The 20,241-nt window shown below is 44.6% G+C and overlaps 1 protein-coding gene across 1 annotated transcript; it reads right to left on the reverse strand.

The window, feature by feature from the left end:
• Window positions 1-4,280: 4,280 nt before the first annotated feature.
• UBAP1 (ubiquitin associated protein 1) lies at window positions 4,281-18,210 on the reverse strand. Its single transcript, XM_008941805.1, has 6 exons — window positions 18,177-18,210; window positions 13,806-13,930; window positions 11,520-12,446; window positions 7,622-7,819; window positions 6,131-6,232; window positions 4,281-4,720 (listed from the first exon to the last, which is right to left on the reverse strand). The coding sequence occupies exons 1-6, from the start codon at window positions 18,208-18,210 to the stop codon at window positions 4,580-4,582; spliced, it is 1,527 nt and encodes a 508-aa protein (XP_008940053.1). The 3' UTR covers window positions 4,281-4,579.
• Between the last annotated feature and the right edge of the window lie 2,031 nt (window positions 18,211-20,241).

Below are 20,241 nucleotides of genomic sequence, written 5' to 3' on the forward strand. Positions count from 1 at the left end.
TCCACCGAGTTGAGCGGACCGTGACACAGGTTCCTTGTATTTTTGTATGTTTTTTATGACAAAAAAAAAGTGTGTTGTAGTAGAAACTACAAAAGCAATTGTCAAAAACAGTTTTTCTCTCCACTCCTATTACTTAGATGCTGCTTTAATCCTTGTGTGAAAATGTGCTAAATGACCACTGTAGTGGTGTCATCTTCTTTCTGCTGTTTGATACTGACACCTGATATGAAGGGTTTTCATTGCAACTTGACTTGAGGAACAAATATGGTGAAAGTGTTTTCACAGCAGTCTAAAAGATTGAGAGGCTGGCCATGTACAATCAAATACAGAACCAAAATAGGTTCCCTTTTGTATTCATGTGCAAAAAAAGACTATTAATGCTCATAGCAGATACTTGACACTTTATTTGAACTGACAATATTTAAAATAAAATTCAATTTACTACAGAATTCTGGTAAAATCTGTTTTAATAAGTACATGTGATCAAAATAACTGAGGCTCAGTATGAGATCCCCTTCTCATATGGGCTGTTGACAGAGCTGGTGTTCCAGAATCCTTGAACAGCCTGCAGAAGCACGACCCTCACACCTGGTTCTGCTGCAGGAGCTGCTGGTGTCCCTGCCAGGGAGAGCTGCCCAGACACACACCAAGCAGAAAAGCTGCTGAGGTAAGCTTGGGGTTGGTGATCTGTGCTTCCCAGGGGTGCTCCAGCAGAGTCCAGCCAGAGAGAGCTTGGGGGAAGGCTGGCTGCAGGATTCCAGAAGGTCACCTTCCAAACAAGGCAGCAACCATAGCTCCACCTCTCAGAGCAGCAGGTCTCCAGCCACATGCAAAGTGGGAGCCCTTGGCTGCCCTGTCAGTAACAATGGCTTTCGGTGTCAGAGTCCTTACCAGGCTGCTGCTGTCCAGGATCCACCAGAAGACAGCTCAGGGGCCTCTGGCTCAAAGCACAACTGCTCATTTTTTACTCTGATTCCACTTTTCCTCACAAGCTTTCCACCAAAGCACCCAGACCTTGCTATCATAGAATGATTAGTCTTGTAAAGGACCACTAAAGAGCATCTGCTCCCACCCCCCTGCAGTGAGCAGGCACATCAGGTACAGCAGGTTTCTCAGAGCCCTGGTCCAGTCTGATCCTGAATGTTTCCAGGGATGGAGCAACTACCACCTCTGGGCAGTCTGTGTCAGTGTCTTGCCATCCTCAGTGTAAAAAAAAATCTTCCTTCTCTCTAATCTAATTCTTTTTTAGTTTAAACCTATCACCCCTTGTCCTGTTGTAACAGGCCCTGCTAAAAAGTCTGTGCCCATCTTTCCTCCTGCGCTGCGGACTCCAGAACTGGACACAGCACTGGGGGTGGGGTCTCAGCAGAGCAGAGGGGCAGGATCTCCTCCCTTCACCTGCTGGCCATCCTTCTCTTGATGCAGCCCAGGATGCCATTGGCTACTTGGCTGCAACTGCACAGTGCCAGCTTCATGTCTGGCTTTTCATCCACCAGTATCCCCAGGTCCTTCTCCACAGGGCTACTCTCAATCCCCCAGCCTATATGGATACCAGCAGTTGCCCAGGCCCAGGGTAGGACCTTGTACTTGGCCTTGTTGAACCACAGGAGGCTCACACAGGCCCAATTCCCAAGCCTGTCCAGGTCCCTCTGGATGACAGTGTGTCAGCTGCACCACTTGGCTTGGAGACCACTTGACCTGCAGACTTGCTAAGGTCACATTTGATCACACTGTATCATTGATGAAGATATTAAGCAGCACTGGTCCCAGTACAGATGCCTGAAGGACACCACTTGTCACCAGTCTCTATCTGGACATCGATCTGTTGACCACTACCCTCTGGGTATGACCATGCAACCAATTCCTCGTCCACCAAACACTCCACCCATCAAATGCGTATCTCCCCCATTTGGAGAGAAGGATGCTGCAGAGGGCCGTGCCAGAGGCCTTACAGAAGCCCTGCTGTCTGGCAACAGCTAATGCAAGAGAGCGGAACAACCTCTGACAAAGCTGACAAATTTGAAAAGAACAGCATCAAGTGCCAGGTACACAGATCAATCTGACCTGAGAACCTAACGAAAAGCGGCAAGTTCTCAAGTGTGACCAGGGACAGTGTCATCTTCTCACCAGCTAAGAGCAGGGCAGAGCTCAGCCTCAACCAGCCATCAGCAGGACCTCCCCAGTGGTGTAGATCCAGAAACCTCACTGCCAAAGCAACAGCAATGTCACCAGGGAAGACATCTCTTTGGAAGGAAATCAGCTTCACAGGTATCACTTCTCATCTTCACCCCAGTGATCTCACCTCTACAACAGTTTCCAAAAGCAGAGTGGTTACTGTAGGAAGGTTAAGAGCCAGCTCCCGTGGTGGGACTGTGAAAAAACTTAGCACACATTAACACAACCAAAGAGATGACTTTATTTAGGTTTGGTCTAAATAGTTGTTTCTTCACTGGCAAGACTTCTTGCCCCTTCACGACTGTCTAGTAGAATCATAGAATCATAGAATCCTTTACATTGGAAGAGACCTTTAAGATCATCAAGTCCAACCATTGAGCCAATAGGGCTCTAAAGTCCTCTGCTAAAACAGATCAGAATCTGTCAGAGTTGGAAGGGACCACAAGGGTCACCCTGTTCCAACCCCCTTGTACCAGACAGGGACTTCTTTGAACATATTAATTCTGAGAAAACCAAAACAAGCAACGTGACCAAATGCTCTCAACAGTGACAACAAAGCAGTCTGAGTTGTTTTCCACCATTTCTGATGAATCAGGAGCCCTATTTCCTTGTTTCAAACTGTCAGATCTCTCACCTGGAAGAAAAGCTGGGCAGCTGTTTTACCTGAACCCACAGAGGCAGCTGCTGCTGACCCACCAGCTGCTGAACGCCCTTCTTAGACAAGTTTTAATTCCAGACCCACCACAAGAACTGGTGAAGCTCAATGCTGCAGCATACAGTGCAAGGCAATCTGCCCAGGTCCTACTCATCGTCCACCTCCACAGCTCCTGGACACTTACCAGCTACCTGTCTCCTCAGCACCGTGTTGCTTTGAAGCAAAGGCATGTACCTAACGCAGGTGAGCACCTCACAGAGCATTCCAAGAGCAACACTGGGTCCAGATTAGACGCTTCGGTCCTATAAAGCCAACATAAAGGAGGCAAATGCCAACTTCTTCAGGGTCCTGGGAGCTAAAACCTCCTACTGAAAACTGAGCCAACAAGCTGGGCTGTTTTCCCCTCCTGAAGTCCAGTGCTACCCAGCTCCACACTAACACGAGACTGGACGCCTAGGCTTGGTTTTTGCAACAAACCAACAATAAGCCACATTAAATGCAGCATGTTCCAGCTCTGTAGCCACCTGCCTGGAGACCTCTGTTTGTTCTGCCCAACACACAGTGTTCCTGCGTGCCCACAGGAGCAGGCAGCACCCGGATGGGCAGGATCCAGCAAGTTTTTCATCTGCTGAAGCCAAAGAGCATGAGAGATGGGAACCATGACACTGGGAGTTATATTTGAGGGTTTTATTAGTTGTTCTTCTGCAGAATCAAAATATTTAGCAAATTACTTTAAAGATTCCTCAAGACTGTTGATATTTTATGTATTCAGAACTTGAACAATGTACAATGTAATACTTTTAACTATCAAAACCAACCCAAAACCTGATTTCTAGTACTAGATGTTATTATGTAATTCTATAGCAGTGTGGAAAGTGGAACTAATGCAGTGAGTATATTTGTTTTAAAGAAAGTGCTTGAAAGAAACCTCCTGCATCACACTGAGTATTATTTAAAACAAAAAGATAACTGATTTCCTAGCAGGGCATTGTCTTAAATATCCTACAAGCTGGGGGGATTAAGAACGTTGAGCCCCAGCTCTCTGCCTTCTGGTTCGAGAACCAAGAGAAGCTGGAAGTCCAGGTAGAGTTCACAGCTTACCTGTTTCAAGAGAACTTACACACCACTCAGCACTGGACGCTCATCTCTGGCAGAAGTGTTGGATGCATGGGTAAAAAAAAAAAAACACAAGAGGAAAAGCTTCTCTCTTTATGCATAGCGGCAGTTTCTGAACCAGTGTTTTACTAAGTTACAGACTAACTTTCAACCAAAAAATAAAACTCCATTGCACTAAAGGTCCAATTTAACCAGTTAATCTGGGCTGTGACACAGTCAAGTAATTCAGTACAAGCAGACACCATGAAAGCAGCTTCAAAGAACCAAAGCATCCTAGTTTCAGAAACAACTTAGTATTTTCTGTCCAACTCCAGTGCAACAGCGAGGGGGACAAACCACTCCCATCTCTACCTATGTACAATTCCAGTAGAGGTTATGCAGTCTAAAGTCTCCGTGGCCAAGCTGGAAAAAGGAAACTTAGGAAAGGACACTTTAAAAATTTAATTTAAAAAAGAAGGTTGGCTCTCAGTGGACAGAGAAATGCTGGAGTGATGCACGCGGGCGGGCTTGCTCAGTCACTCTCCCATGTGTGTGAAAAGTTGGACTCCTTCCTGCCGAGGGCAAGTCACACTGGATGTGAAGGTGGTGGGGCTGGTCCTGCTCCGTTGCACACCAGAATCCAGGAATGTGTCTTCAGCTGGCTCCTGCACGGGCCATTAGAGCTTCCAAAGCGTTGTGCCGGTCGTTGTTATGTAATAATAAGACCTCCTTAATGTCTTTTAGTTCAAAGCCCATTTCTTTAAACTGACTCATTAGCTGGAGAAGTTCTGTGATCTGAAAGACACAGACAGTCCACTATTTGCAAGAGAAAAGAGGATCAGTGCTTGGTGAATGCTTAGCACAGAGCTTGTCTGCAGCAAGAGTGAATTGCTCCTCCCCAAGGACAGCCCACTCCAGCTCCACTTGGAGGAAGTCCACTCACACCAGAGGCAGCCAAGTTCTGGGACATGGGGCCTTATCTTCAGTCCCCTGTGTTCTCAGTCTTGTGTTTTCAAAACACTCTCCAGCAGGGGTACCAAAGCTGTTTGTGGGGGAACCTCTCTCCCAGTAGGAAATTTAGTAGCCCGGCCCAATTTGGGCTCCCAAAAATGTGGATTAGTGGCATCCTACTCCCCCATCCAGCAGCTCCTGCTGCATCCTAAATTTTTTTCAAGTTACTTTGACTTTGGGAACAGTATGGTAGCCCTGGCTATCAGCTGCCTTCTCAGACCTCGGGCAGACTTGGGGGATGAGCACAAACTCTACTGGACATGCCGTGTACAGTACTGCCAACACCAACCACGACCCCACCCCGAGCTTTGAAAAATTAGAGTGACAAAAAGTGAATCAGCTGATCAGACTTCCATGAACACTCTGCCACTTACAGTGCCTCATCTCCAGTTCAGGGGAAAAAAACAAACAATCCAAAAGCAAGCAAGCAGGTTGAAATGGGCAATAGGATTGGCCATTTGCAATTTTAGGATTAAGCCAGTAGCAAATGTATTTCCTGAACTCAGTTACTTCTCCCACCTTCACACAGTTGTTCCTCTGTTTGCAAGCCCATCACTAGGTCCAAGAAAGGCAGGAAGGCATACATATGTCTGGGGGTGCTGGGCTGCATCTCTAGAGACTTCACACAATAACTTGGCACATGAGGCAGACTTTTAAAGTTCCTGCTGTCCTCTGCCCTGGCTACTCAGTCCTACCTCTGTAACATTTGTCCTGGTAAAGCAGAATAGACAATGAACCAGATGCAAAAAAAAACCCACGTATTTTCCAGCTTCTTCCAGAGTAAGCCCTAACCCAATTAGCTGAGCAGCCAGGCAGATGCAATTTGTACAAGCGAGAAAATTCATAGCCAGGGTAGGCTGGCAGGGTTTGAAAGAAAATTTGCTGCTTCTAAAGTTAACCATCTCTGTACCAAGCACCATGCCCACAAGAGAACTGTGGGTTCAAAACATTACCACTGGAATGAAATCTTGCTCCCATAAAAACGAATGCAAGTGAGAGTAAAAAAAACAATGCAGAAGAATTCTAATGCTTTACTACATAGTCGCTTTATCACTGCCAGGATGTCCACTGGCAGCCAGTTTTGGAAACGAGGCAGCATTACCCTGAAAGCCAAAATTACATCAGCCAGAGGAACTGCTGCTGGAATTCCCCACCAGAGTATCCTCTCTGCTGTGTAGTGCTTTGTGCCCTCACCTTCTCCTCCGAACACTGGTGCATTTCCAAAGCTGCTTCAACAAGAAGTGGATCAAAGCCCTTCTCACAAAGCTGTCCATGTGCAAACAGGTAATCCAAAACCTGAGGGGGACAAAGAAAAGAAACTAAGTTTGCAGTAAGCACAACTCGAACCCAGGCTTCACCAGGGACTGAGATAAAGCCCTTCCTAGAACTGAGATGTCCTTTATGCAGGAGTTTGTTCAAAGAGAAGATGAGCCCTTCTGTCCTCCTGTATGCTCCCACCAGCTCTGAACATCATCTTCCACTCTAGTCAAAGCAGTCTCAGAAGCCTATCTTTAGCCTTCCGTGCCTGGACACTGAGCAGAAAGCAGAAGTTTAATGGTGCTTTTTATACTACAAGTTTTAAAAATGAAACTGTAGGTCCAGAAGTCATGTCAGCTTACAGCTTCCTCTCAGACAGCTGCAAGAGCTGGTGTAGTCTGAGAGCAGTCAGCATTTTAAGATCAACCCAGCATACTGCTGAGTGAGCTGCAAATGCCAGCTTGCATGTCCGTAAACTGTTGCCAAATTTCTTACCCGTCCTCAGTTTTGAGGTGCATGGGGAAAGGTCAGATAGGTACTGCCAGGTATGTGAAAGAACCCAGCCTGTAAATACAGCAGGATTTCAAACACCCCTCCTAAGGGAGGTTCCTCCCATTTGACACTGCAGTTCACTCCAGTGCACAGCTTAAACCGCCATAGGTAGTGGGCAAGCATCTGCACAAGCAGAAGTCACTGGGACACTTCTCCTCCCCGGGCACAGTCCTGCCAGGTGATGCTCCACGCAGCACACAGCCTGCCCAGGGTCAGCACAGGGTACTTGGTCATGCTCCCTCCTGAAGATGCTTGTTTGAAGCAGATCCAAGAGCCAGCACCACGCTTCACCCCGCAGCGCTCTGTGCTCCGTGACCTGGTTTCAGGAAGCGTCTGAGGCCAAGACGGGGCAGGAAGCACCACAGCCAGAGCACACAAAAGGAAGTTGGTCAGTGGTGCCTTGTGAAAGCCCTTCCAGGCTGTCACACGCCTCCTGGGGCCAACCTCTCTACAAGGACAAACGTCAGCATGGTAACCCCGTGTGCTCAGAACAAGGGAAGCCAGCTGTTCTTTTGTCACACAGCACTCAAGGGGTTGCAGAGCCACGCTGCGCTTCCTTGGGATGGTTCTGTGGCTCCTGGGAAGGTCCAGTACCTCTCCAGCCTCACGTGGAGCTACGGCTCAACCCAAGCTCAGTGCAGCTCTGACCCAGCACCCAGAGTTGTGGCTGACTGAAACAGAAACAGGCACACAGACACTCTCTTCTTCAGTTTTGGGAGCCTTTGCTACCAGGTGACTCCTTTAGAGGTTAATAACACCGGGCTAACCTGCTCTAAGAATAAAAGTGCTCTGCTGCATCCGTTTTGCAAACCCAAGGCTGTTTCTCAGCAGAATCAGCACCCCGCCAAGGGTTTCTTTTCTGCTGCAGTCTCCTACCTGGTCTATGTTCTGTCCCTTCTTCTTCATGGCTTTCAGGACGTTCTCAGGCGAGTAGCCCATGTTGACGACCGTCTCCACGCACTGCCTCTCGCTCGCAGAGAGAGCCTGCTGCAGCTCGGCAGCGGGGCCGCCCGAACGCCTTGTGCAGCTGCTGCTCTTGGGCACTTTAGACACTGGAAAATTTTGGTGCGTTACCTAAAGGGGAAAGCCCAGAGGCTGAGTTGATGGTTATCTTCTGCATCCCCACAGCCTGCTTCTGGCTAGTGCAGAAACAGAATACCCCATGTAATTAACCCACGAGGTTTTCTAGACCACCCTCACCCACTCACTGTTAGTAGGGAGTAACTCCAAGCAACGCCCACAGCCTGAATCCCACCGTGCGCTTTTTACTCTCGAAACAACAACCAACATCCCAGTGCTCACCGTATACCCTCTGCTACCAGTGGGACCAAAATCTTTCAATATCCAACCTTTGCAACACTGAAGGTCCACATCCTGTCCCTCAGAGCAAGCACAGAGGTTGCTTACTTCATCCCAAAGTTTACTCATCCCCTATAATTTTTTGTACTCAAAGGAACACCACTCCTGGGGATTTTCAGGAACACGATCCAGTGCGTGCACACAGGCATTCGGGAACTTACCACAGGGACTTCTGTTTCCTTGTAGTCTGGGTGTACCTGTTGGACATCACACAGATAAGATGACTGTTAAACATTATGTACTAACAAGCAGAACTTGCTGCAGCTGGAGGAGAAAGGTTTTATGGGAGAGATCTGGGAGTAAGTCTACCACACTAGGAAGACATGTGGTCTGATCAGGCTGTCCCACGTTGATATGCAGACATTACGGACATGTGTGTACTTACAGAATAGCCATGGTAAGCACTGGTTCTTCCCTCAACACTCTACAAGTCATACCCCAGAAGGATGAGCCCCTCATAATAACTGTAAGCTTGTTTATTCTGTCACTCTGATTATTCTGTGTATGTTCACACAGCTTGATGTAATATGCTGGCTCCCGTTCAGCGCTATGCTGCCTGAATGATAGTGACAATTTTAAGTCATTGCCTACAGACTTCTTTCAACTTCTTGACCATCAAAAGGAGCAAAAGAAACATGTATCCCTTCCCTACTCTTGAAGCACTGCATTTCATACACCATATTGAGCCATGTGGCACACTGGCTAAAAAGAGTGTGGTTTTTCTACTGATGCCCAACACTGGATCCCATTCCCAGTGTGCCAGTGAGGCTGAGTAACATTCCCTGCTCTGCATCTGCTCCGTTTCCACAGAACCAACACACCACTCCATATACTACTTCACACAAGATAACAGCAGTGGGAAGGCAGAACTTTGCCCCACCATATCTGTATATTTCAGTTTAAACAATCTAAAAGTCTTCCTGCATTTTAAATAGAATTACAAAAGACTGCAAGAAATCACCATGGACGAAAAGTCTCTTTTTTCTTATTCTTGTTTCTTGGTACTTATTACAGCAACATACACGGTTTGAAACCTTGTCCACACTGTTCAGAAAGTCCTTCTTTGGACCCAAACTAAACAACAAAAAACTCTTTATAGAAGAACAGTTCTCAGGCTCAGCAGCCACACTCCCTTGTCTTGAACTTGCACTTCAGTGCCCTTCACAAAGCAGACACACGTTGCTTTCAGTACGTGCTTGCACACTGTGCCTACTTCTACAGAGGCCAGCAGCACTACCTGCAGGAGGTGTGCCTGCAACACATCATGTTCCTGCAGTCATGTGTACTCTAAAAAGTCCACCCGGAGTGCCCCATCCTCCTGCCACCAGAGATTTCCTAAATAAAGCCCATCTCATTAATCAGGCCTTCTCTGACCAGTTTTAAATCCAAACTGCTGTCTCCAATAGTCATTTCTCCCTCAGCCAGTGCTGGAAAAAAGCACTCAATTGAGCTTCAAAAAAAGAGGAGAGAGGACTACCCAGGACAGAATCAGTGCAGACTGAGAGAAATCACAGGCTTATAGCCATCCAAAAAATCCTAGATCAAATTCACTGGTAAAGCATAAATGCCAGTGGCAACTCCAAAACCAAAGTTACAATTTCTAGTCTTGTCAGGAAAAAAAAAAGAAAAGAAAATCAGAATGCACTTGGACATATAACTGTCCTCAGGCTTCTAAAAAGGATGGACTTACTCCTGTGTAGCCAGGCAGAAAAGAGAAACATGACCCTTCTGCTCCCAGCCACACAGATGCCTGTGAGTCCCTTCCATCCTTTTGTACTCTGAGGATTTTTGTGACATTTACTTCAATATTTTCGTTGCACTTCAATTTCTTGCAGCTCAGCTGTCATTTTCTAGCCACTGGGACCACGTTGTGGAAACGAGACACGTCTGTTCTGAAGTCTTGGAACTTAAACAGAAAGAACTAGTTCTGTCAGCAAAGTAAATACATATTTCTTGGTTTGCTACTTCCAAAGCAGAAATAGGTTCAGCAAGGGTCTTTATTACTTCTCCTAGTATGTCTATTTTTTTCTTTATCAGTTTGTATCTTCCCTTTTAGCATTTAAGATTACACCTTCCCTCTTGATCTTCTGTAAGTTTTAACCCAGCAGAGATTTGAATAGTTAAGAGTGAAAATTCGGCCGTCTGAATGCCCACTTATCTAGTCATAAGTGATCCTCCATGCTACTCCTAGAGAAGTGTCACACGTGGAGGTTTCCACTCTGAGCTACACAGGATCACACAATTGCCCCTCAACCTTGTGATCTGCAGCTGTGAGCAGGTGCTCAGCATGCTGCTCCTTCTGCCAAGGTCCACAGAATTACATTTGCTCCAGTGATGGGTCAGTGGCTGTTCTGCTGCGCTCTGACAAGTACACTCCTTGCCAGAATACTGTAAGTTTGTCACTTGTTCCACAGCACATGGTGTCCCACAAAACCTACAGTATGCCAGTAAGACCATGGAACCACGGCAGCGCTGCTTATATTGGGCAGAAGAAACCAAATTATTTTAGAGCCAGCTAGAGGATTCGACTACACAGCTTTCACTAGGCTTCCTGAGTATCTGTGTCCAGATCTTAGGTTCTTTGGAAAAAAAAACACTCACAGCTGACTCAAATTTCTGCTTTTATTCACAAGACAACAGCTTGTGTGAAGTTAAGTGTCCTCAAAGTAATTTTATAACTCGCTATAAGTTTGAGGAAACCAGGGGTCAGCCTCCCATCTCACAGCCATATGACAACCAACTGTAATGTCAGTCACCTGAGATGACCTTCAAGACTGACTTTAGTATCCACCAAGCAATCCTTCCACTCTCTTTCTCAAGGAACAGGATAAATAACAGATTTCAGATGACCACAATTTTCTTCCCTTTAAAGATTAGATTTTAAAAGGATCTCAGGAAGAAAAACTGCAGGTCAACTGTAAGCATTGTGTTCTTTCCTGAATGACACAGCACATCTGTGTTTTTCGATCTATTATTGCTTATATTCCTTGAAAAGCCAGCATTTCCCATTATTTCCAGCAAATAAATAAGCAAGCTCAGGAACCTATCTAAAAGAGATTTAACTCAAAACCTAGCAGTGCTTCAGAATCTGATATACCTCAGTTGGAAAAGACAGAATGTATCATCATACAGAAAAGAAATCTTATACACTTAGCTCAAAGGTCTGCAACTACAAACAACAAGAGCTGAAAAGTCACCAGAATTGGTTTAAAAATATCAGTTTTGGGGGACACCTGCAGAGTAATAATCTGATGTTCAGAACCGACAGCATAAAGACTTGTTGGATGGATCAATTTCCCACGTCAATTAAGAGGATCTAAATATTACTCCCATAAAATGAAACTAAAACCAAACACTTGCCTCTGCACCTCCACATTTCCCCAGTAACCCCAAATCTAATCCACTCCATCCTTACCGTAGTTGCTGTGCTCTGAGACGATTCTTCTTCTGTAGAAGCTGTCGACACAGCCAGGGAAGGCAGCCTGGAGGAGGAGGATAATGTTGATGTCTCCGTGCCACTGTCCTCATTTAGAGCAGACAGACCGATTGTATGGTGTCCATTCAGTTCACTAGCTTTGCTCTGAGCACAGGTCTGCAAAGAGCTCAGCAAAGTGCCGTTGCGTAGACAGGTAGTGCTGTGGAAAGTGCTCGTGAGCTTTGATGATTTTTGATCACTCTCATCAGAGTCAAGTTTAGGAAAGGACAGGGATTTGATATTGCTCACTGAAGTGATGGGGGACAGGGACACTCTGGAAGACAAGGACATCTTTTCACAGTTTCCCAGCTGCGGTAATGTGATAAAGCCATTGGGTTTGTGAATGGGCTTGAAGTCCAGCGTGGCCCTTTCTATGGATGCCAGAACTTCCTCATCTTGCAACACAGACTCAGATCCTCCTTTGGGCAACGTATTATCTAACAGCTGGGCAACAATTGGCCCAGTAGTACCAACGTGAATTTCAAGAATATTTTTTAATTCCTCCTTGTCATCGATAGTTTTTAATTCCAGTTTGTCAAATGGGTCTTCTTCACATTCAAAATCCGCTGGGTTGAAGTCTGCTTTTGGACGAGGTGGACTGAGAACTTTTTGCTTCATAGCGCTGCTGTTGGCTGGCGTGGGAGTAAGAATATTATTATGCTGCAGGCTGGCGAGGATGGGATTAATAGGAGGAGGCACGGCCTCGGGGCAAGGTCCCTCCGAGAATCCCATTTTGCTGCTCTCCTCTGGAGCTGCTGAGTTTGCTAGCGCTTCTTCTGCCTTGCGCTCAGCTTCTCTCTGGGCAGCTTGAATTTTTTTGATATCTTCAGCCCATTCAATTGTTTTCTTTTCCAGCGAGAAGTCATACTGACCAGGAGTGGAGGGGAAAGGGGGAAAGGAGAAGAGAAAAAGAAAAAATGATAACTTACAGGGATCACAGCTGCTACCTGTTACAGCAACATCAGTAACACAGAATAAGAGTAACATGAATTACCATGGAGAGGCATTTTTTTTAATTTTTTTTTTTCCCCAAAGCATCTCTTGTAACCTACAGACTAGCAATGAAATAGTTAATTTTGTTTCTAGAAGCAAAATCTGGCTATAGTCTGGATTGGAATATCCTATTTGGCCTTTTTCTTACAATTAGTTTTTCTTTAGAACTACTGACCATCCCCAGACCAGTTTCACAGTCCTCCCACCCTCTTCCTGCAGGACGACAGATGCAGCAAGGGGAAGGCTCACGTGGTACTAGATAAACACTCACTGCCAGATCTGGCACCACTGAACTACGCCCTGTCCACAAGATCCACAGGTCATTCAAGACTATGGCAGAGTGGTTTTGCATCGAACGACCAATATGGTATCACTCAATCCCTCCTAAAAAATAGCTTTATACCCACTGGCTTAAATACTGGTATTCTTACCCCAGTGACAGCAGGTCACCAGCCAAAGGGGAAATACTGGCTACACCAGGGATGACAACTACCTGCAGCAGCTCTCACTGCAGCTATAAAGAAGTCAAACTGCACTGCTAGATGTGCAGTCCACATCATCACATCACATTATGCAAAGCATTGCAGTCCAGTAAGGCACAATATGCTTGGCAGGAAAATGGAGGCACAACGCAAGAGAGATGGCAATAGGAGATTAGAGCCTCCTTTAGCTCTCCCACATCAGCTAAAACAGGTGGAAATATATGTATTAGGGCAATCATGTAGTAATTTCATGGTTATAATGAAAAAGCCATGATGTAAGGTAACAGGGTAATATGCAGAGCAGGGAAAAAAGCAATAAAAGAACCCTCAACAGAGCCATTAACAACAATCTGTCACAGTTAAAGCAAACACATCACGGAAAATCAGGGATCCACATGAGACAGCAAAGTTCAGTTAGATTTCCTGTATCACAACCTGCATTTGGTTGTACACACTACTTTCAGCAATTATGGTACAGCAATTGATGTTATGCTGCCAAGAGCTTACAGTACCAGAGGCATGCTCATCAAAGACTGAAGGAGCTTTTTGCATAACCTATCCTACTTTTGCTTCTCTATACATTCCAACAGATTTGCAGCTACTGCCTGCCATACGAAATGACACCACAGGACCGACAGGACGAACATTTGAACACACTGTGCAAACTGTGACTACTTGTGCAATTTACAGTAGTATGTGTTGGGGGCTAAGGGTGAGGGCAAAGAGAGTGAAAAGGTAAAACATCACTTACCTGGGCTTCTTGGACAAGCTGAGAAGAATCAGGCAGGCAGAAACCAATGGGTAATCCAACCTTCGATGGGGTTTTGAATTTGTCTCCTATCTTAAATGGAACATCATCAAGATAGCTGAAAGGCCCTAAGATCAAAAGCAAAAATTGTATCAAAAAACATGCATTTAATGTGTTCAACTAAGACTTGTATTTCTGTATTTGTGAGCTATTTTACCTTTGCTGCCCCAACTACACAAGATGACTCAATACAAAGGAAGCTGCTTGATCAGAAACGCATTGAATCTGCTTGGACATTACTGCTTCAGTGGGTTTTGTGGGCTTTCTCTTTGAGTTTGGGGCTGGTTTTTTGTTTGTTGTGGTTTGTTTGTTCTTATTTTTGTTTTTTAATGTTGTAGCCTGTAACTATTTAAAAGAAATCCCAAACAAACCACAATGTAACAGCCCAACAGTTGGGCAGATCTTGAAGTGAACATACCCAATATCTTCGCTTTCCTTGTGAGTATGCCTAAACAACTGGAAGCCAAAACTCTCCCAAACACTGTATTCTGTTACAACCTTCTGAAAATATCCATCACTTTTTGTCATATTTAAAACAGGCTTTAAATGACCAGCTAAGACAAACTAAAATCCAGGTTTTGATGTACAAGTAGGAAGTAGCATTTGGACAGAAGGGGTCACAAGGGTTAAGTGGCCCAAAGTCTAGGCACTCCATGTTAACCAAAACACAGTGAAGCATCTGAAGACTATTCAGCATACCAGTTCTGATTTTTGAAACACAACAATCTAACTTAATCATCTGTCTGACTTGTGATCACTCCCATGAGAGGCCCAGACCTACCTCATGGTCCTCTCCATCTGTCCCTTCTATCTATCACACATGATATTTAAAGTGTTTCTGGACTAAACTCTTCAGGCATTCTATAAACTCATGAAGCAGCATCACTTAAGAGCTCAACCACCTCCAAGAAGACAGGTTATAGGTTTGTCTTCCTTGAGCTGCTGTGAAGAAGTATTAGAAAACCCACAATATAAGCTCCACCCAGTTTATCAGTTAACTGAGAGAGGTCTCTTGGATCACTGATCTAAACTTCTGGAATTTACAGGGAAGCTTCCTGGCTGCGTATTACAATCTGAAGTGTTCCTCTAGTACTCATTTGTAAATTTGTAACTTCACCCTGAGTGCTGCAGGACCAGAAAGACATTAGTGGTGACAGCTAAGATGGTGTTCAGTGACTAACCTCTTGCTCACTGAGCTCTGACTTGCCACTTTTATCTGACCCATTTTCATACTCAGATGACAGTTTAAGTACTGTTTGTGTTCCTTCAGTGTTGACTCATCTACAACAATGCAGCCACAGGCTCCAAAAGGATGAGCAGCTTTTGAAAACAGGAACATCCTGTTAATTTGGAGTTTCACATTTCTGTGCTGTCGCCACTAGAGCTCTCATACTATGCACCACAAGGACTGGTCCCAGAGTCCTGTTAGGACACAGGTGGTGTCTCCTCCACCTTTGAAAGCATCAGGTTGAATAACCTACAACCAATCTGCACCACCAGGACAAAAAAATGCTCCAGGCAGACTACAACAGTATTTTCACTGATCCTTACTGAGAGGCACACAATCAAGCATCACACAGCACCCCGATAGCAGCTCCCTGGCCACCAACACCACTATCTGCAATACAGCACCCAAACTGTATTTGAGCTGGCAATTTGAGAACCTCGATATGTTTGCTCATGCAGAAATAGCAACTGTGGCAGCCTTTGCTACACGGGTAGCTCCCAGTTTAACCTCAGAATCTAGACTAAGGAATAAAAACCTTGTTGTTTCTTCCCAGCTTATGGATTTTTTGAGTAGTGACCACTGCTATAACCTCATCTTGAATATAACTCTGCTACAAAACCTGCAAGCACACATTAAGAAACACACCAAGGGTTTTTAGAATGTTTGATGGTAGAGAGTCTGAGGAAAAATGCTGATACACATAGCACTCACTTTGTTTCAGCCCCATCAGAACAGTACTAGTCCAGTGAAGTTAAAACCTGACCAGAAAAGCCAGCAGCTTTTTTTTTTTGTAAATGCAAAACCTTCTGCCTGAGCACACCGATGTGCAGGAGGTAAATTATTTTAAATGGCAAATTCTGAAGCAATAAGCAAAACCTATACACAGAAAGTATTATGCAAGTCACTGCTTCAATAGTCACATGTTCAACTGAAGCAATTAAAGGCTTTTTTTGAAGTGCTATTTAATATGGCTGTTAGCCACTTCATCCTGTTAAAAACATACTGAGGAATTTCTGAGAATAGCCCTGGCAAACTTATAACTGTCAGTCTGATCTCTGACACTGTGCACTAAAGTATATTCCTGGCCCAAGGAACTACTCCAAGAGTAAGATTTCTCTTTGCTTTAGGGTAATGTGGCAATCACTGGCCAACTCACTCAAGTCTCCTCCAGTTTGGTAGCAAAATGGAAACATTTCAGACAAAAACAGTGACCAGTTGTGAATGGGGAAGAGTTTTGAAACCAAGTGGAACTTAAGTTTTTGTGGTCACACAAACCACATCTGTGCAATTTTCAGAAAGTGGAGTTAAAAAGCTTCCAAGCTGTATAGTGACAGTGACAATACAACAGCAATGTTAACATACTGCACTTGGTATAACCCACACTTCTTGTGTAGCTGATGAGAGCTGCATTTCTAGATGCCACCGATTGCTAGAACTTAAACTTGCACCTTATGTTCCCATCTTCATCTCCTGTGAACTTGTTCCTAAGGAACCTGCTGTGGGTGACTGTTGAAGCAGAAGGTTTGGACACAATGATCTCCAGAGGTCTCTTCCAACCTCAACCATTCTGTGATTCAACAACAGCCCTCTAACCTCCAATAAGTAGCTCAACAATAAGTGCAAGAGATGCATCCACTATGTTGACCTGTTTCATCAGTCTGCCAGAGACATTGAGCTGAATATAGCTGTTGTGGCTAGATGCTTTACAGTAAGACAAAATGCCCTGAGTGGAGTTAATTCTTAGCAACGCTGGAGAAGACTGAAACAATTGCCCTGCTGATTTCTTAAAACATGATAAGCCAAGGAAGTTGCTCCACTGTTCCTCAGGAACAGTACTGTGACAGTGTCACTGGTGCCATTAGGAACAGAGGGTACACACAGGGTAGACAGGCTAAGCAGCCCACTTACAGCACCATTTGTTTTCACTTTGTTATTTTGAAGTCAGGAGCATGTTCCAACACGACACACTGTTTTGATAAATATTTATGACAGGTTGAATTCTACCTCACAGCAGTGTCTTTGCTACTCTGGTTTAGGAAGCAGAAGAGAAAAACAAAAACAGACCCAAAGGACAAGCAGTTCAGAGTGTTCATAGAGACCATTCACATATGCAAGAGCAACTGTTGAAGAGCTGGCAGTAATTAATTGTCTTGCAGCAGGATCACTGGGCCACAGCAAAGGAGACCATCTAAAAATTAAGTTTTGATAGTCCATTTTTATTAATCCGTAACCATATATTTAAGTGAGGCATTTTTTATTCTGTACTTTACCTTGCAAGACTGAACATACAACTCAAGGAAAAACTGAATTCCCCAGGACACTCTTATCTGAAAGATTATCCAGGAAGCTCAAGGCTAAATTTCTAAAAGCAGAAGTTTCTATAGCATGAAAAATAATGTTAGATATTTCACATGAATCTCCCAGTACTGCCTTGAATGATTAGCGATTTGAAGAAGCCACATTACATACAACAAACAACTTCAGTGCTCCACAGAAGTATTAATCCTCTGAAATTAGACCCTGGTTGCTATAAGATATGCATATATACAGGCAAATTATTTTTATGATACCCATCACCTGCATGACACTATGCATCTCAAATGTAGAAGATACCTCCTCTTCACTTGCCTGCTGCACCAGAACAGTCCACTTTAGGGAAAAAAAACCACGGCCGAGCAAAAAGCAAGCATAGCTCAATGATTTATTAAAAGCCTCACTTTCAATCCAACTTACATAATTTCCATAGAAAGAGCTATAGTTCCAGTGTCCACTTCAGCAAACACCAGATCAGTATCACAACTGCGGGTCAGATTTGATTTTGAAGGGTGAAGTGGGGAAAGGGGAAGGTATTCTTATGCCATGGAGTAGGGGAACAGTCACAGCCTGAATTTCAGTTTAATCACAGAAAAGGCAGAGCATCAGCAAGCAACTATGTAAGAAGGAAGCCAAGGCACTTCATTCCTAACAAAAAACTACTCAGAGACTAAACAGATTAGCCTTTATGGACTGTCTAGGCTTGGACATTACTCAGCAGCAACAGTAGGATTCGTCCTGATGAAAAGACAAGGATGCCAAATTACACTTACCATGAGAGTCGGATCCCAACTTCTTAGAAGCCATTTAGAACCTGAAAAACATTTTGAAACAGCTTTAACAACTTTATACATGTAGCACAGCCTAAGTCTATGTAGTTCTATAGTCTTATCTCTATGTTATGGAGCGCACATTGCAGATGCTTGCTGTTCATCCTGTTCCCAAGACAGACAAGCAAACTTAATTTATAGCTCTGAGAATCAACGGAGCAGACAGACAGCTTAGCCCAGGGCCTGACAATCAAAATGGCAAAAATGAAGAAGAAGGAAAAAAAAAAAAAAACAGCCAAGAACCATCCAGGTGGATCAGGAAGGCAGAGTTCCAGATCACAGTGCTGAGAGGCCACTGAGCCCCAGCACCATGGAGCACACCCTGCCTCCCTTAGCATTAAGAATAGCCCTTCCTGCTGGGAATACCACACTGATCCTCTTCAGTTTAATCCCCCCAGCTCTAAAAAGGGATACTATGGTATTGGCTATGCAGCCAGTTAGCCAGCATGGCACTTGCCTAGACACACTGGGATAATGCACAAGTAATGATACAGGTATACAGTAAATGGTACCATTAAGAAGAGAGTTTGGGATACACATAAGAAAACAACGCTAACAAGAATCCTCATCCACTGCCCACAGAATTTTACCAACAACTTTCAAAAGCTGGGTGCAAATCCTACCTGGCCAAAATATTACACACCGAAGCACGTAACCAGCTATCAAGACAGAGCAGACCTGTCCTGAGAAATGAGTTAAGATACAATTAGCTGTCTAATTAGTCACCAGCTAGAACTCTGCTCCAGGAAGCTTATGTGTGTTCAATAACATAGCTGGTGGTTTTGCTCGATGGAGAAGTACATCTCCAGACACTATTGCATGGTTCTTTGAGTAAAAGAATTTGCAAGTCATCCTTTGACACTATGCACAACATAGAACCTGAGCTGCTCTTTGTTTCTCTAGCCCTCCAGCTCATTCAATGAAATGCCCAACAGCTGCTCTTCAAAAACATGAAGTTATCTTTTATACCCCCACCAGCAGCAGACAGAGCTCCAAGTATCATTTTGAGCAGATGTAACATTCACACCCATCGTTCCTCAATCAAGGTCTAGCCTCACTGTTTCCACTGCAGATTCCAACTGCACATGCTAACTTAAAGGAAGGGTGTCATAAGGTGAGGATTACACAGACAGCTTAATTATTCCTCCTGGTAGCTGCTGACACGGCTGGAGTTGGGAAGAGCCAGTTTCAGCCACTTCAGGGAAGTACCTTTTGCTGTGCAAAATTCCCGTTCAACATTATGGTGAAATCAGTACATGAACCAATCCTGCTGGCTAACGAGAACGCAACACATGGCTAAAGCCAAAGCCCTCTGAAGATTACCTGGGTGCAACCAAATTTGATGAACCACAGCAAGAAGACGCTAGGCTGTGGGGAAGTGAGTCACCCTGGGCAACTCCAGGCGAACCCTGTACATAAAAGTATTGTGTCATTCTGCTTGACGTTTGTCAGGCTGTCCTCAGCACAGAAGACTAGTTATTGCCTCAGACTGAAAAGCAAGTGCTCTTTTTCTAGCAGATTTTAAAACTTCTGATGAGAGGAATTAACCTACTCACTTTGGCAACTCAACTGATAAAGAAGGGTTTTCAATGCAGCACTGGTTATCTACAGGCAATGCAATTCATGCTGTCATGCATTCACCAGAACCAGTGTATTCCAGACTATTCCAACATACAGGAAAAAAAAATCAGAGATGATTTCTAAACGATAATTTATATCCCCTCTCCAGCAGGCCATTGCAAGGACATACTAAGTTCACCATCTCACAGACTGGCCTTACCTAAGTGCACACTAAGTTACTATGACACTATCAATTTGCTCCAGGGACATTAGCAGCAACCCTGAGAGTCCCACATAACCAAAGATGTAACACCCAGGGAGTACTGTAGCAGTAGATCAGACTGGAGCTGCATAAAGCCTTGGATTGTGTCCTCGGTGTCAAAAGGCCCCACAGAAGCAATATCCAGCTTTTGCTGGCAAGCTGTAGTAAAATCCTAGAGCAAACCAG

The sequence above is a fragment of the Merops nubicus genome, unplaced genomic scaffold (genome assembly GCF_000691845.1).
Source record: "Merops nubicus isolate BGI_N331 unplaced genomic scaffold, ASM69184v1 scaffold18976, whole genome shotgun sequence".
NCBI lineage: Eukaryota > Metazoa > Chordata > Aves > Coraciiformes > Meropidae > Merops > Merops nubicus.

What these genes read in the sequence shown, in the direction of transcription:
- UBAP1 (XM_008941805.1), bottom strand. Translation starts at nt 18,210, where the DNA reads ATGGCTTCTAAGAAGTTGGGATCCGACTCTCATG. An exon ending in GTTGGGATCCGACTCTCATG is followed by an intron (nt 13,931 to 18,176) that starts GTAAGTGTAATT and finishes TTTTGATCTTAG; the next exon opens with GGCCTTTCAGCTATCTTGAT. An exon ending in AGCTTGTCCAAGAAGCCCAG is followed by an intron (nt 12,447 to 13,805) that starts GTAAGTGATGTT and finishes ACTCCTGGTCAG; the next exon opens with TATGACTTCTCGCTGGAAAA.